The sequence below is a fragment of the Balaenoptera acutorostrata genome, chromosome 4 (genome assembly GCF_949987535.1).
Source record: "Balaenoptera acutorostrata chromosome 4, mBalAcu1.1, whole genome shotgun sequence".
In the NCBI taxonomy this organism is placed as follows: Eukaryota; Metazoa; Chordata; class Mammalia; order Artiodactyla; family Balaenopteridae; genus Balaenoptera; species Balaenoptera acutorostrata.
This window is the reverse complement of record NC_080067.1, coordinates 74,144,449-74,161,584: the sequence shown is the minus strand read 5'-3', so window position 1 is coordinate 74,161,584 and position 17,136 is coordinate 74,144,449. Positions and strand designations below refer to the sequence as shown.

Genomic DNA, 17,136 nt, shown 5'->3' with positions numbered 1-17,136 from the left:
GTGAACAACCACTTACCTGTTTTTCTTTCAAATACATCAACCAAGCCACCAATCACCACACACAAAACAAAGCCACTTCTCTAACGGATTTTTTTTTTTTTTTTCCTAATGGATTTAGACTTGGGAGTACTTGTTGAGAATTTTAATGTACTAGGCAGTATAGTGTTATACATGGTTACAGTAACCAGAATAAGATAAAAAGCTACTGTTATTAAACAAAGATACACTAGGGTTAACTCTGTAAAGAAGAAAAAACAAATGAATATTCCCAGATCTTCCCAAGTCCTTGAATGTGGTAAAGAAAACATGAGACAGAGACCATTAACGTAACAAATGGATGACTGTATTAAGAGAAAAGAACAAGATTGGTGTTTGCCTCCATCCATTCAGGAAAACAAGCACACGGACTTATACAATACTTTGGTTTAAAAATGATTCATAATATCAGTGTTAAACCTGATACTGAAAGAATCCAATGGGTCACAAGGTGTAAAAACCGAACCACTGAAACACAAGCTTGCATAGATGAATGAATGAAGATGTGTAACCGGCACTGAAGGGAGGCTTGAGCACTGGAGTCCGAATGACGTTAGCACCTCGGCCGCCCAAGACACAAGAACGTCTCCAGCACCACGGTTCTCACTTTCCCCAATGAGGTCATGAGCAGAAACCTGTGCTGTATGAAGGTGGAGTGAAACAGACTGTTTCCATCAGCCTCTTCCAGAAGCGTGCACACATACCCACGGGTACCCAACATCAGTCACCTTAAGGCATCCAGTGTCCCTCACAGTTTCACTTAATCTCTAGATAGGCATGTGATTTGAGGTGGCCTCCTTGTTTTCTGTCCTCAGACTGGCAACTCTATTCCATTAAGGTTCTGTTCAGTTCCATGAAGTGACTATTTCAAAGCTGCCTTTCCTTCTGGGGCTTGGCTACAAACTGATGAGCACTTGGGATAACATGTCACTTGTTTTTTAAACATCTACTTTCCAAATGTCAAAGGGCTTCTTACCAAAGCATCCAAAACCTCTGGGCACTGTGCAGTTACCTCTCTCAAGAGGATACTTTTCCAAATCTTGAGACAAATGACAGCACCACCTCAAATTTCCTGAGCAACTTGATTTATATGAACAAACTCCTGTACTTTATAATTCGGCACCTTTCAAAATACAATAGGGTGTTGGGATGGATTCTTCTTAAGGAAAACCGCATTACAGAGAATTCTCATTTTGGAACATCATTTTCATATGCTATCACAATACTTCATGAACTAAATATTGGGTTGTCTTTAAGAGGCAGGTGAAAAATATAGCTATATCCGAGAAAGGGCATTTGGCTTTCAGTTTATGGCAAAGCTGAAGGTATAGCCTACGGGGATTTCAGAGGCTAATTCAGTAAGAAAGTTTAGAAATTCTGATATCAAAAACCCTCTCATTAAATTTAACAGTTAGAAACTCTTTTAGCAATTACGGTCTGAAACTCAGTGCAACAAAAACATCCTAAGTATGTGATGTGTAATAGTATATTCTCTCAACTGTCTTCTCTTTGCTGTCCTTAATCCTTGCTCTTTTGTGAAGGAAATGTCACTTGACCCCTGTCTTTCAATTCTTCCATTCTTTCTATATGAAACTCAGCAATGAATCATGGGGCACTAAGTTACACAATTAATTCTGTTCTTATCTGAAATGGCTTATGCTATGAAAAAGTTACTCAAGATGCGAGAAAAATTTTCTAGTTTGCTGAGAATACACAAAAACATTTAAGTCTATTAGGAACATATATCTAGGCAGTGTTCACACATATTTAAGGGTAAAGAGAATGATTTTTAGGACCAGACATTTCCACAATTAACATGATTACTTAGATGACTGTGTTAGTCTGTAGCATCAAATACAACCCTAAAAAACACTCTGGTGTCTCCCCTACCATAGCAAAAGTTTCTGATTGATTTTCTCTTAGAAGTAATAAAATAGAAACACTCTTCATATCAACAAATCTCCCATTTGAGTAAATATCTCTGTTTTGTTTGGTTTCCTTTTTATGTTAAAGTATGCATTTTAATACATAAGAGTGTTGGTGAAATTCTTACAAAACAATAATGACTGACTTCACACTGCATAAGAGAACCTTTGGAAATATCTTCTACAGAGTCGCCATAGAAAAGGAGGACCGTCAACTCTCAATTATTTAGGAAGTGATCACCTGAAGAATCCGGTCAGGAAATTCTCCCTCTTCTACTACCAGCCTTCTTGGTCATGCCACTGCTCATTCATAGATTGAGAGGCGATTTGAAATGGAATGACATACCTATCAGTGTGGACGTCACTCACAGCTTGGTGTGAGGACGTCCAAAGCTTCTGATGATAAGGATGTCTGGGGCTCACCTGTGAATTTTATATCTCAATGGAGAGTTGACAGTCGTTCACATATAGGAAATATAGCACACTGACCTTGGTCAGAATCAAACTAATTTAAGGCAATACTGTTCCTCACAGACGTTGCTGGCATAAAGTGCAGGTCTCATAAGAAAAGTGACTCTGTAGAAGTGAGGATTTCCTACTTTACCCTTTCCTTCTTGATTTCTCTAGAAATAAATTCAGCATCTCTAATGAGAGTTAAATGGCAGGAGTGACAACAGCCTCAACTCTTCCCTTTAACAGTCTTATGTATCCTCAGGGATAAAAGAGACTCTTCCCGGAGAACTCTGGGTGACACTGTGCCCCGTGCAGCATTATCAGGCCAGTCTCCAGGTTGCTTCTCCCTGCCCAGATGACCTACTATGGACTAGGGAGAAAAAAGGATCCTATCACCAGTAAGATAAGCAGTTATGGCTTTAAGACTCACAGGCACCACCAGATAGGAGGAAAAATGGGATCATTTTATCTAACTTTTCTCTGACTCTGAGCAGTAAGCAATGGACAAAGCACTCTAAAAATCTGTTTTTGTCTTTGTTTCTTTTTCTTTTCACTCAAAGAGCAGGTTTTGATTTTTGTATGCTTGTTTCTAAAAAGCCAGTATTATCAGAATGTGGCACACTATGTAACAATGAAATCGACCTGAAGGGTTCCCTTTTCTGTATGAACGTCCCCAACACAAATAGTGCTTTCCCAGAAGGGAAAAAAGCCTTTGAGTTCAAGTTCTATTTTGTTCTCAGTCCTTCAGAAAGCTGCTTACACAGGGGTCTTATGCCTTTATTTGGCTGAGGATATTACAGCCAATCACCACAGTTATCTTTCAAGAAAATCATCACTGAATAAATGAATAATCTTGGTACTCCCCAACGTAATTTTTATATAAAGACAACACTCATTAAAAATCAAGGCCCTAGAGTGTTAACCACTTACGTGGTAAACTGAACGCACCATATTATACCAGGTGTTTCCAAAGAGCAATTTGGCACAAGACAAAATTCAGAGAACATTTGACAGTATTAAAGAAAAATAATAATCAGTTAAAAGTTAATTAGTTTTATACTGAAAAGTCCCAAGATTGTGCGAAAGGTATGGACAAAGTCAGCAACGGATTAATTCACGGTCCAGTCCCGCTGTGGGCCACAGTAGAGAAGAAAAGGGGAAAACAGGTCTGGTTCCTAATTTCCTCGTGAGTCCAGTGGAACACAAGGCCCAAGTTCACACATTTTGGAATATGTTGATCTAGATCCAAGTGGCCACTGCCATTCTAAAAAGGTTTTCCTCCTGGGAGCATCTATCCGTATCTTTTCTAATTTAGATGTTTCTCTATGATCAAAAACCATATAGTCTTTTCTGCAGTTCATTAGTCTGTTGCTGGTTGTAGTAAAGTCACTTGGGAAATAGTAAGTCCAAGACTTTGTATGCAAAGTCACCTTCTAAAAATCGCAGTGTTACTTTAAAGCATGTGTAGCAACCGTCCAGTCTCCCAATAAAATTATGTCTAACAATGGTTAGACAGTAGAGTCACATTATTTTCAACTCAGAACACTTAATCTTACCCTTATCTAACCTTGCTTCCAGGCGATGACTTACAAAAAGTTAGGCTGGGGCAATGGGGTGTGCGTGTCCAGTAGCCTTATGATAAGGCTTCACAACACACTGTGCTTATTCAGTGACACTGATGTTAATGAGGCCTGGTCTCCACAGAACAGAGGTATGTATGGCAACAGAAAGATTTTCCTAGGCCAGAAGTATTAGTTTACATCACAACATTAAAGCATAATACATTGTGGGCCTAAAAATTAAATTGTGTGTGTTCCAGCAGTAGGAACAGAAACAAAATAAATGCTTCCATATTTATATAAAAATGACAAAGTGAAAAGCAGAGAACACAGTGAAGAATGTCTGGCAGTTCCTTAAAATACAATTGTTAGTTGCTTCTATAGTCTCAAAGATAACAATTACACTATTTGAATGAGAGTAAGAGGAATTCAACTGGTTGAATTTGCTCTGTCTCCTTACTCACAGGGAAAGAATTATTCTGATACTCCTTAAAGTGTTTACTTTACAAAAAAAAATAAAATTAAATTAAAATATTTTAAAATTCTAATCTTTTAAAAACCTTAAAAAAAACAACACATTTTCAATACAGATGCTGAATTTGCGTGTCACGAGGGAAATACCACCTTTGGTCACTCACTAAGACAGCTGAAACACTAACATCCTGGTCACGTGTTAACTGACCTGACATTTTTTGAGTAAAATATATCCAGTTAGCATTTTACAATAATAAATATGACTGGATGAAGTATACATGAGAGGCAAGAGAAATGGAGAATTTGAAAAGAAGAACTGATCATTGTATGAGATAGAAAAATAAACATTTATAAAATAAAAATATGGCAAATGTTGTTGCCCATTTGCCTGATTTTCAAATAAAAATATACTGTATTTTTTTCTTTAAAGCTACCATAAAAAACTTTAAAACATGAAGCAAAATCACAGGGCAGACAAAGAAAAATATAGCATTACTGTAAATCAATAATACCTAAACTTTGGATATTGAAACCACCCTCTGGAATTTGATTTAAGGCTAGGATCTCTATTTGGTCTGCCCTTGTCTATTTAAATAAAGACTTTTTCTCATTCATTTCATCCTGGACATTCAAAGTCCTGTTATTCTTCCTTTCCCCAATTTTCCGAAATGACTACATTTGTAAGGGTTTTGTTTCTTTATAGATTATCATTTTCCCAAAACTTAATTCTTAGATATCTTTTACTTAAGTTCATACAGTCCAAAAACTTTATGAAACTAAAGATCTTTCTCAAAATGAAAAACCCAAATCTGCTCTGAGAAACTAGTCTAAAAAGCTTCCTGAATATTGCCCAACTTTAAAGACTATCTCAAAAGATAAGGCAAACAGAAGCCAGAAAAGAATGGATTAACAATTTTTCTCAAGTCACCCACAGATTTCTTTCCTAAACAAACATCACACTAAAATGCCAAAAACGTCAGATTCATACAATGAAAAATAACAGGAAGTCAGGCTGAAAGGATATTATTTATATATATAGCATGACTGATATTTATGTTAATTAACTAGTATGGGAAAAGAGGCATTTCCATGCGATTAGAAGATGGAAAAAAAGTCCATATTTCTTGAAGAGGGGTTTAAAGGTCTGGCACAAAAGGAATCCAATGCCCATGTGTCATTAACAAATGTGTAGAACCAAATAGTTGGACGAAGAACCCCTTTATCAACTTCATGCCCAATTAATCTACTTATTGACAGATATACAAAATAATTTTGAGTGGTTGCCAACAAATGCTGCTATGATCAATCTTACAGCTAGAGAAAATGATGGCAGCATCACGTATATAAACATGTTTCCATTTCCATTCCCCTCGGCTTTATAAGTAAATGTAAAATAAGAGAAGGGATACAAAATTTTTCATTTTCAGTTTTCCGATTTTCAGTTGATTTTGCACAGACTTTAGTTAAAACTTCACAGAATTAAATTTTTGCCAGTAAATACTAATAAATGGTCCAATGCCCAGAGGCTTCAGAAAGCCTTGCTATTGAGGAGGCAATGGCAGCGACGGTGTTAGTGAACGACATCTAGGCCAATCTTCCCAGGAGGGCGTGTAAGGATACGTAAAACCTCTACAGTGCTGGTAGTCTGTTACATATTTCAACTGTTCGAGGTTTTTTTTGTTTTTTGTTTTTATTTTATGGTTGTGATTTTTTTTCCTTTCCTTGAGTAGTAAAAAAAAGCAAACGTCTCTGTCTTTTAATATATCATACACTAATGAACCAAAAAAAAGCTATTTCTTATATTCTTTTATTCTGCATTGCATCCAAACATTGTGTTACTTTGATCATTATCTCCACGAAATTCTAATTGCTAAATAAAGCCTATTCCCTAGATATCAATACTCCATACCTAACGAAAATGGCATTTTATAGAGCTCTTAGATACTATATCCCAGAAAGCATATGCAGCATAAAGGTGGCCAATATTCAGAAGCTAGATTTTCTTGTACTGCCCAAGTGATCAGGAATAACCAAAACATTTCAAATGAATGAAAATTATTTATGGTCTAAAAAACACTTGAGGATAAATCTGAGGAATACAAAATATAGGAGAAAAAAATAAGCATGGAATGCATTCTGTATCATCCAGTAATTTTTCTACAGTGAGTCCGTTTTCAAGGCAGATTCCTAGGTTTTTACGGCTTATAATGGAAACCTGAAGAGAGAAGGAAAAAAGAAGAAAAACGATGAAGGAAAAATCTCTGAGACACTGTTTTTCTCCCTGCTCAGGTAAAATAATTTATCTATATATATATATTTTTTAACATCTTTATTGGAGTATAATTGCTTTACAATGGTGTGTTAGTTTCTGCTTTATAACAAAGTGAATCAGTTATACATATACATATGTTCCCATATCTCTTCCCTCTTGCGTCTCCCTCCCTATCCCACCCCTCTTGGTGGTCACAAAGCACCGAGCTGATTTCCCTGTGCTATGCGACTGCTTCCCACTAGCTATCTATTTTACATTTGGTAGTGTATATATGTCCATGCCACTCTCTCACTTTGTCCCAGCTTACCCTTCTCTCTCCCCGTGTCCTCAAGTCCATTCTCTCCGTTTGCGTCTTTATTCTTGTCCTGCCCCTAGGTTCTTCAGAACCTTTTTTTTTTTTAGATTCCACATATATGTGTTAGCATACGATATTTGTTTTTCTCTTTCTGACTTACTTCACTCTGTATGACAGACTCTAGGTCCATCCACCTCACTACAAATAACTCAATTTCGTTTCTTTTTATGGCTGAGTAATGTTCCATTGTATATATGTGCCACATCTTCTTTATCCATTCATCTGTTGATGGACACTTAGGTTGCTTCCATGTCCTGGCTATTGTAAATAGAGCTGCAATGAACATTTTGGTACATGACTCTTTTTGAATTATGGTTTTCTCAGGGTATATGCCCAGTAGTGGGATTGCTGGGTCATATGGTAGTTCTATTTTTAGTTTTTTAAGGAACCTCCATACTGTTCTCCATAGTGGCTGTATCAATTTACATTCCCACCAACAGTGCAAGAGTGTTCCCTTTTCTCCACACCCTCTCCAGCATTTATTGTTTCTAGATTTTTTGATGATGGCCATTCTGACCAGTGTGAGATGATATCTCATTGTAGTTTTGATTTGCATTTCTCTAATGATTAGTGATGTGGAGCATTCTTTCATGTGTCTGTTGGCAATCTGTATATCTTCTTTGGAGAAATGTCTATTTAGGTCTTCTGCCCATTTTTGGATTGGGTTGTTTGTTTTTTTGTTATTGAGCTGCATGAGCTGCTTGTAAATCTTGGAGATTAATCCTTTGTCAGTTGCTTCATTTGCAAATTTTTTTTTGCAAATATTTTAAATATTTTAATATTTTGCAAATATTTTAAATACCTATATTTATATGCATTTCAAGTGGTTCATATTTTGTTTGTTTTTGCTTGTAAGAATACAATTGGCTCTCCATATCTGCAGGTTCCCCATCCACCATGGACTGAAAATATTCAGAAAAAAATTTCCAGAAAGTTCCAAAAAGCAAAACTTGAATTTGCCATATGTTTGCAAGTATTTACAGAGCATTTATACTGTATTACGTATTGTAAGTAATCTAGAGATGATTTACAGTTTAGGGGAGGACGCATGGCAAATGCTATGCCACTTTATACAAGGGTCTTGAGTATCCGAGGATTCTGAGATCCTCAGGGGTCCTGGAGCCAATCTCCTGCAGATACCCAGGTTGTATTTACATTCAGAATCAATGTGTTATTTTAATATTATGTATCAAATGTATGTCAAGGACAGGAAGGCACCTCCTAAAAGTGATGCATGTATATAATTTGAGAAAGAACATCATGAACTTCCTCCAGTTAAACAAGGGATGGTAAAAAGGCCACCAACTGATGAAAATTGTAGTGTATGGGTTGTTTTGATAATATTCAACTAATCTCATCTTTTAAATAATGTTTTTTGTCTTAATGTCAACATTGGATGAATGACAGAATGATAGGGAAGCAGGAGAAGGAGAGCTTTTTAAAAAATACAAATGCCTGGCAAAACCTGCCCCCAGAAATTCTAATTTAATTAGTCTCGAGCGGCACCTGTGCAACAGTATCTTGTAATCACCGCAGAAAATAAAATTTAAGTAAGTTTGGGAAGGCAATCATTAGATTTGGGAAAGGATAATGAAAACATCACCTAATAAATCTTCAAAAACCGTAAAAAAACCTAAACATCAATTGATAAGGCCTAATCTTTGTAAAGTCTGTTGCAATCTGCTTTCATATATTTTACTCATGTAATCCTGACAATGCTGATACCATTAAAATCACCTCCAGTTTTAGATGAGCAAATTAATATGAGAAACTACATTTTCATCACTCATTTTATGACTGTCATAAAAATACATATAAGTGACTGCATATGGTTAGTACAGGAACTATACCCGATTATTCCTTTCATTTTAAAGATCTGGTCCAACTTAGATCTCATATTTTTTCTTCATTTTCTTTGTCTCATTTTTCTTCCATGTGATGTGTTTTGTGTGATGTGTGTATGTATGTGCGTATTTTAATCTAATTAAGAGAATCATGGGCAGATGAGAAACAAGAGCCAAGACAGGAAAAGCCCAGTAGACCTAAGTGGGGGACAGAGTCACCCTTTAAGAATCTGATAAAAGCTATGAACGAACTCTCTCTGGACCCTTGAACAATGTGGGGTTTAGGGGTGCTGATTCTCTGCACAGTTGAAAATCCATGTATAATTTATAGTTGGCCCTCTGTATACACATCTGCAGAAGCAGCCAATATGGATGGTGTAGTACTGAAAGATTTATTACCAAAAAAAAATCCATGTATAAATGAACCCCTGTGCAGTTCAAACCTGTGTTGTTCAAGGGTCAACTAACTGTACATAGAAAGTCCTATATTCAGCTTAAGGTGTTTGCTTTCTGTTTTTTAATCATTTTTGTTTGTTTTCCAATAAACGAAGACTACTATAATGATCTGCCAAGAGGAAGAATAACATATTTTTCCACTCTAGTGATCTATAAGACAGCATCTGGCTTTTCCACCACAGCATGAGGATTATTAAAACGGACCTTAAACTTGACCATATATACTTTTCTTACCTTTATGAGAAGACTCTGACTTTGAGAAATGACGTGTGGAATTATGCTGGTTTGTAAAATGAGTGTAATCCAAATCCTCAGCCTCTGTCATGGTAGGTGGTAGTGGCCTGAAAAAAAGTTAGAATTTAAAGAGATACTCTAAGGCGTAATGACAACAATTCCACCTCTCACTGGATCACTTGGCAAAAACATTTTCAGTAGAAATACAAAGCCAGAATATTTTAGAATCCTCATGTTAGTTCCTGGCCAGTTACATGACCTTGGATAAATTATTTAATCTTACTGTTCCTTTGTTCTGATGCACATAATTCAATAAAAACAAATATTTTCTGAACGCCTAATATGTGTGAGGCATTGTGCTAAGGGCTAGAGAAACAAAGATTAATGTTATCACTGCCATTAATGAGAAGTATACTTTGTTTTGGTAGGTATTACGAAGAAAAAGAGAAAGAAAGGAAAGGATAGAAGGGAAGAAAGTAATTAAGGGAGAGAGGGAGGCAGGTAAGAAGGGAGGACAGAGAGAGGACGCTGGCCAACACAGAAAATTTAGAGCAAAGTTCCTTAAACCACTAGGTGGCAGAGTAGAACTTAGAGAAGGAAAGGGCAGTAATATCAATACATGTGCAACTTTTCATGTCAAAACAAGACAAACTGTAAAAAAAATTGGGAAATTTTTAATACTCCAAACTTTGTATTATTTTACTTATATAACATAGATTTTTGCAAACATTTGGCACTGATAAAGATAGAACAAAATCTCTCCCTTTTTTTGGTTGTTGTTTCCTAAAGGTGTGCTCAATGTTTGCGTTAAAGCATGGAACCAGATGACGTTAAGACCTGCCAAATATACAGCCATGTTGTAGGATGCTTCGTGTAATTATATATGCAATATGGAAAACATAAATATTCTGAAGTTTGGAAAGTTATGGTCGGTTTGGGTATAATGGGTTCTGTCATATAAGAATAAGGACAAGTAAGTGTTCAAATTTCTCACCCTGACCCAAGCGGTAGGTATCTCCCTGGGTAGTCAGTGTCTGGAAGAGGTCAGCATCGGATGTAAATTTGTGTATACATTGAGGACTATGCTATGGGCTCTACAGAGACGATCTCAACTTTCAGGATGAGTTTGCGTGGTAGCTCTCATCCACATATTTTAGAGTTAGATTAGGTTAGATCAGGTAAGTGATCTAAGTTCACACAGTTGTTTAGTGGTAGAGCCAGGGCTCAAACTCAACTGGACTTCAAAACCAGTGCTCTTAACTACTATACTATGCTCTGCTACATAGGTGTGTATTTTTATCATCAGCATTATCTACATTCAAGATTATACAAACACACACACACATACACACAAGCACACATACTCATACTTTCAAATGGTATGTGGCATATGTTTTTATACTTTCATACATTTTTATACACATATGATATATATGAGCATAACAAATAACGTGGCATTTTTCTTGTTTTTCTTTTTGAACCATTTGTTTACAAATATTAGAAATTAAACAAGTGCTTTCCTTTCATTATTCATGGATATTTATAGCATTTGTCTTTAAAAAGTAACATAAGACTTGGCACGAACAGTTGAGACAAAGCAATCTGACTCCAGAATTAAGAAAGTTAACTAAAGAAGTAACTTAGGCTCAAGGAAACAGGATTGGTAATCAGGGTGGCAGGGTCTATTTTTTACTCTTTTTAACACCCTTATTAGGTGACTGGAAACTGGAGAAACACAAGCCAACTGGTACTGTCAAAAAAACTCTATGTTTATTGCCTCACCATCAACTCATCATCAAGGAAAGGGATGCTAAAGAGTGAAACAAAGTATAGGACACCAACGAATTCTCTAGGATCCCCCCTATAAGGATAAACAAATCAATCTAGAATGCCCTCAGTTCTCTTGGTGTGCTGTTTTGTTCAATTTTTGGTTACACGGAGAACAAATCTTGGCTTATTGCTTCCAGGGGTCCTACCAAATTATTTGTTGCACTGGAGACAGTTATTTCAGTTAAGGGTATTCATATCCAAAGTTGGAAAAATCCTGTTAACGAATAGTTTGTTTTACAGTTTTTGATGTATTAGGATTACTTGTTTCCAACTGCTCTTATGAAATGATGTGTATCTTTAAGCTAGTGATAAAGCCAAATATGCTTCAGAATTCACTCAAAATTCATTTCTTCAAGAAGCCCTCCTAGACACCTAGACTAGTTTAAGTGTCTCCTTATGCTCTGCTAACAACCTGTATTTTTCATCCTTAGCATTTAACACAATCATAATAGTTATTTGTATAATTATCTGTTTAGATTATAAATTTCATAAGAGCAGGAAACAACTTTTTTTGACTGCTGCTTACATTAGTTCTGGACAATTTATTAGGGTGCTCAATAAATACTTGATAAATGAGTAAAGGGAGACAAATATATTTCATATTCATAAGAATACTGTAGGAACTAAATGAGATTTATAAAATCCTTAAGTTTTTCTAAGTGAAAAAGGCAAAAATAAAATACCAAGTAGTATTATTAATATACAATCCTATAGTTAAAACAATTTGGAACTTGGGTTGAAACTTTTTCCATTTACAAAGAATTGGAATCAACTCAGATTGCCAACTGGTTCTCTATTTTTTTAGACTAGAAATCTTATAATAGACAATGAAAATGACTTTTAACCATGACTGTTACACTGAAGTAAACATCTTGAACGAGTAAGCTCCATGTTTCTCAATCCTTGAAACCATCTCTTTCTGTACAAATGGTTAACTCAACTTCCACCATGATTAAATGTGAAAGAGGAAACCACAGACTCTAACCAGAAAGCCTACATTCTGATATTAATTGTGTAAGATAACTATAATAAGATAATAGGCTTTAAGTTTTAACTATGAAAATATAGGTTCCATAAAATTCTTACTCATTTTTGTTTTGCCATATATATAATCTTTCTGCAAAAGCTAGTTAAAGACAAATATTCCTCTTAATTCAAAAAAGACTTCAGTTCTACTAGTCATAGGCCACTTTTCACTCATTTAAAATAGCCATTTTTAACACAGGATCATTTGATTATTCATAATCAAATATATCAAATATTTTAAAGAGTACCTATAACATTCCAGAAACTTGTTTTCAACTTTAATAAATCCTTTAAATAGACATTCCAGACTGTTCTATCATACGCTGTCAAAGTTATTGGTGTTCTAAACAGCCCAAGGACTTCAAAGACTGCAAAATAACTAACTCTAAAGATGATTTTAATTCCCTTTATTAAAAAAAGCATAATATGCCACACCTATTTACCTACTGAGAACAGTTTAGTTACTTCTTATTTTACTTGGCTGTAGCAGGGATGTAAATAAAGCTGAAGTATGTAGTTCTAAAATTTGCTTTAAAAGGCATTTGGCATGTGCATAACTAAAAGCTGGAAGAGGAACCAATTTTATACAATTAGACAAACTACACTACTGTTGCCCTAAAAGCTTTACAACCTGATATAATTTTCTGAAAGGTATTTATCTTCTGAAAGCCCACGGATTTAAAAGTAGAGTATGGCATTTTAAGGACACTATATTCTCTTTAAGGAAACAAGTCTGGTAGTTTAATTGTGAGCAATGAGTGGCAACAACAGTGTATATTTTTCAGTGTGATAAAACTTATGTTTTAATAATTAATAAATATATTATTAATAATCAGGACCAAAATACAAAGTTTCAATAATTTAGAGTTTTCAAAATATTAGATTTAGTGTTACTTTTGTCTTTTTCTATTTAATGTTCTCTCTTCCTCTTCCAATCAATTTCCCTTTGAAAAGCAGCAGAAAGAAATAAAGAAAAAATAAAGGTTGCTTCCCCAGAGACTTAAATGTTGAGAATCTGCAGTGGAAAAACAGCAGACACTCCATAACCATGACCCAAGACTGCTTGAGAGAAGTCAGAAAGTATACATAGCATAGCCACAGCTATTTGATCTAGTGGGATTTAGAACAATCTGCAATGACTCAAATGAGTGTTTGCCTAGGACGTTGAGACTCACATAGAAATGAATTTAGGTGTATGTAAATGTCATGCACACACTAATGTGACCATGAAACTCAGTAAAAATTTAAAACCTGAGATTTTACTTAGGAAAGTGGTTAATCTCTTCCCTTCCTAGATGAGGGCAGTCAATTCAGTGACTCCAGAGACAAGAACTTGGTCCTAACCAAAAGTACATCTTTCCTTCTATACCCCAGCTTCTGTAAAATTCTCCGTCTTCCTGATTTGACTTGTTCAACCCAATTAAAAACTGAAAACAAAGCTTGAAAATAACCCTGCAAGACTTGATACCACCTTACAACTGTAGATTTCTGGATCTCCTCTCCAAGGAACAAATGCTTTTTTCAGGCAGCCAACATCTCCTTACTCACCCCAAGGTCAAGGTCCTTACTCCCCTTTTCAGGGGTCATCTTACCGTGCTGGCCTGTCATTCTTAGAATGGTGAGGTTCATCACTCTCTTTTGACTTTGAGTGTGCCGATTTCGCTGTCTTGGGCTATGGGGGAAAAACAAGAAAAGAAAAACACACACACATATGGAAAACAGCAAACAAACAGAGAAAGATTAGATTTATTAATTATCTAAATGATGTGAAACTCTCCTTTAGTAATTTCAGGTTACTTACATCCAGTTGAGCAACTTAAAATATTTTTAAATACAGCCACTCGGAGACAAAAAAAATATATCATCATGAAAGTGTGTTGCAGGTTTTCAGTACAGCCAGATGAGTGGGCTAAACACACACAAACACGATCCCCCATAGAGATGCGCTTGGCCACCCATTATTAACAAAACAGCTGCACAGCAGCTGACGAGAACTGTAACTGATCAGGACCCTATCGGGCCTTCCAGGGACAGACGCCCTCCCCCATATTCTCTGCCTTAGCTCCTCTCTGAAGTACCTAGGTAATAGTATCTGGTGCATATTTCCTGAGTGGTCTTACAGATGTGAAAACCCCCGCCAAATGGAAGATGTTAACTTCTTGATGACCATGAGCACACAGCCCCCAGGCCTTCTAAAAATGCTTTCCTGAAACCCACCGGGGAGTTCGGGCTTCTTGAGTACTAGCAGTCCCAGACTACTAGTATGGAGCCTTACAGTAAACGCTGCACTTTTCTTCCCCACAACCCGATGTCAGTAGAGTGGCTTTACTGCACATGGGTGAGCGGACCCAAGTTTGGTTCAGTAACAGAACTGGCGGACTCCCAGAGTCTGTGGAATCTAGCTTCATGCTCTTAAGCTTATTTCTGAACATCTGACTTAGGGATGCTAATTTTCAAGCTCAGAAACTAAGGCATATTCATGACAACTTTTCCAGGAGAGAAACAATTCCAGCACCAGTTACAGAATCTAGAAATGACAGAAGTCCTGATAATGCTAGAAATGTGGTCTACCCCCTCTTCCTTTCCTGATTTGCAATCTTTAAAAATACCTACTCCCTCATAGTTAACAAAGAACCTGAGTAACTCCTGGTCAACTACTTATGGCTTAATTTACGTAACAGAAGCATTTGGGAACCCTTCCACCAAAATGAAATACGTCTGTTAGGAAAAATCCTGAATTACTAAGAGTGTACAGGAGGGAGATAAATTAAATAATTAACATGCAAATAATATTTTCATCTGCTTTCAGACTCACAACTAGGTAGCTGAGCAACAGGCAATAGTAGAGCGATACTGTTATCATGCTTTCTCTGTCTTTGTTTTCCTCAAAACATGCTGAGACTGTGGCAGGATCAGAGACCCAAGGGAGGATTTTGTTTGAGAGAGGGAGGAAAGGGGGGAGGGAAAGAACAGTGCTAAACATCAACCATATCATGGACACACACCCTGGCTGCATCCTTCCAGCCTAGTACCAACTCCCTCCCTAAAAGCCTTTACTATATGAATTCTCACCCCCACTCCTCTTTTGCATTTTTCGGCCAGCTTGACCGTGTATTTGTTAGCTGTCTATAGTTTGTCTTCCTCTCTACATTACACATTATTCTGGGGAAAATCTATCTTTGTCTTTCCCTGTAAGTCCAGAGTGGTCCTTTGCACACAGTAGCTGATGAGTAAGATCTGTTCAACTAAACTTGCAATCATCATATACAACAATTAGATTACAGGAGAATGAACAGCAGTCGCTGACTATTTTGTCTACTATTTCTGATTAACGAGGAGATGCTTACAGTTCAAGCTCATGCTAGAGGGTTTCATAAGCAATGATTGCTGGTGATAAGAATGGCCGTCAGTCTGCCATGGATCAAGTGATGTCAGAGGAAACAAGAGACAGCTGGCACATGATCAAGGAAGAAGGACAATATACGCAAACAGGGAAAGTTGAGAGAAGAAGAGAAGGGTACTGTGGAAATTTAAGAGCAAGTGAAAACACTACATTCTCCTGTAAGGCAAGCATAGTAAAACTAAGATTGCTCATGGCCAGAGGCACCTACCTGCATCTCAGTTGGTCTTAAAATGAAGGAAATGAGTTTTTCAACCTTAGCAGTAACTTTTTACATAGTTACTTTCAAGAATTCAATATGATTTTTCATGGTGAATCAACTTTTACAAGTCAGATTCACATATGCGATACAGATAATTTGTATACCCTAAATATATTTGTGAGCTTACCCTAAAAGAGGACTCCCCATTTCAGTTCTAATTGTATTTCTAATTAAAAACAAACAGACAGACCCTACCTTCCACTCGGGGTCATGCTTTCTTTTGTCCAAAGATGATTTCTCCCGTTCCCTGGCTTTCTTGTAAGCTTTCTTTTCTTCAGCCATTAGAAGTCTAGCGATTTCCTAAACAAAATCCAGTCAATATCACTGATTGCAAAGTTGCAGGTAGAAAATTGGGATAAATTGGGATAAAAACTGGGATATTTCCAAAGAATATCGGCTAAACAAATTAACTAACATGAACTCACCTCATCCTGAGCTACCTGAGCTGCTCTCATGTCCACCTGGGTAGCCTATGGTATAGAAAATACAAAAAAGTATAATTTAATTGGAATCTATGTTGTCCATTTAAAAAAAAAATCTTACATAAAAATAAATTGGTATTTGAAACTAGTGGTGATTAACACCCCTGAAGATGATAATCAGTTGGTATACTTTTGTTAGCCAGAGCAGGGTCTATTTTTATCAAATTCTACAGTGGATTCTTAGAGAATTATCAGAACTCAATAAAGGAGAGACAGGGATATGGAATTCTGTTGCTAATGCTTACGCAGTAAGTACAACTGGACACGTTATTCCTATTGTCTTGATTTTCCCACCCATAAAAAAGGTATCAGTTTCTTTTTTTTTTTTTTTAAAGATTTTATTTATTTATTTATTTTTATTGATTAATTGATTGATTGATTGATTGCTATGTTGGGTCTTCGTTTCTGTGCGAGGGCTTTCTCCAGTTGTGGCAAGCGGGGGCCACTCTTCATCACGGTGCGCGGGCCTCTCACTACCGCGGCCTCTCCCGTTGCGGAGCACAGGCTCCAGACGCGCATGCTCAGTAA

At 36.5% G+C, this 17,136-nt stretch overlaps 1 protein-coding gene across 4 annotated transcripts in view; it reads right to left on the bottom strand.

Annotated features, from left to right (window-relative positions):
- Nucleotides 1-321: 321 nt before the first annotated feature.
- The window catches only part of CCDC50 (coiled-coil domain containing 50), a 67,198-nt gene continuing 50,383 nt past the window's right edge, over nt 322-17,136 (bottom strand). For all 4 annotated transcript variants that reach the window (XM_057545234.1, XM_057545235.1, XM_057545236.1 and 1 more), the window contains 5 exons: nt 16,552-16,596; nt 16,322-16,426; nt 14,057-14,136; nt 9,609-9,715; nt 322-6,662 (listed from right to left, as the gene is read on the bottom strand). In XM_057545234.1, the coding sequence (XP_057401217.1) occupies nt 6,643-6,662; nt 9,609-9,715; nt 14,057-14,136; nt 16,322-16,426; nt 16,552-16,596 (357 nt within the window). In that variant the 3' untranslated portion in view covers nt 322-6,642. The remainder of the gene's footprint in view (nt 6,663-9,608; nt 9,716-14,056; nt 14,137-16,321; nt 16,427-16,551; nt 16,597-17,136) is intronic.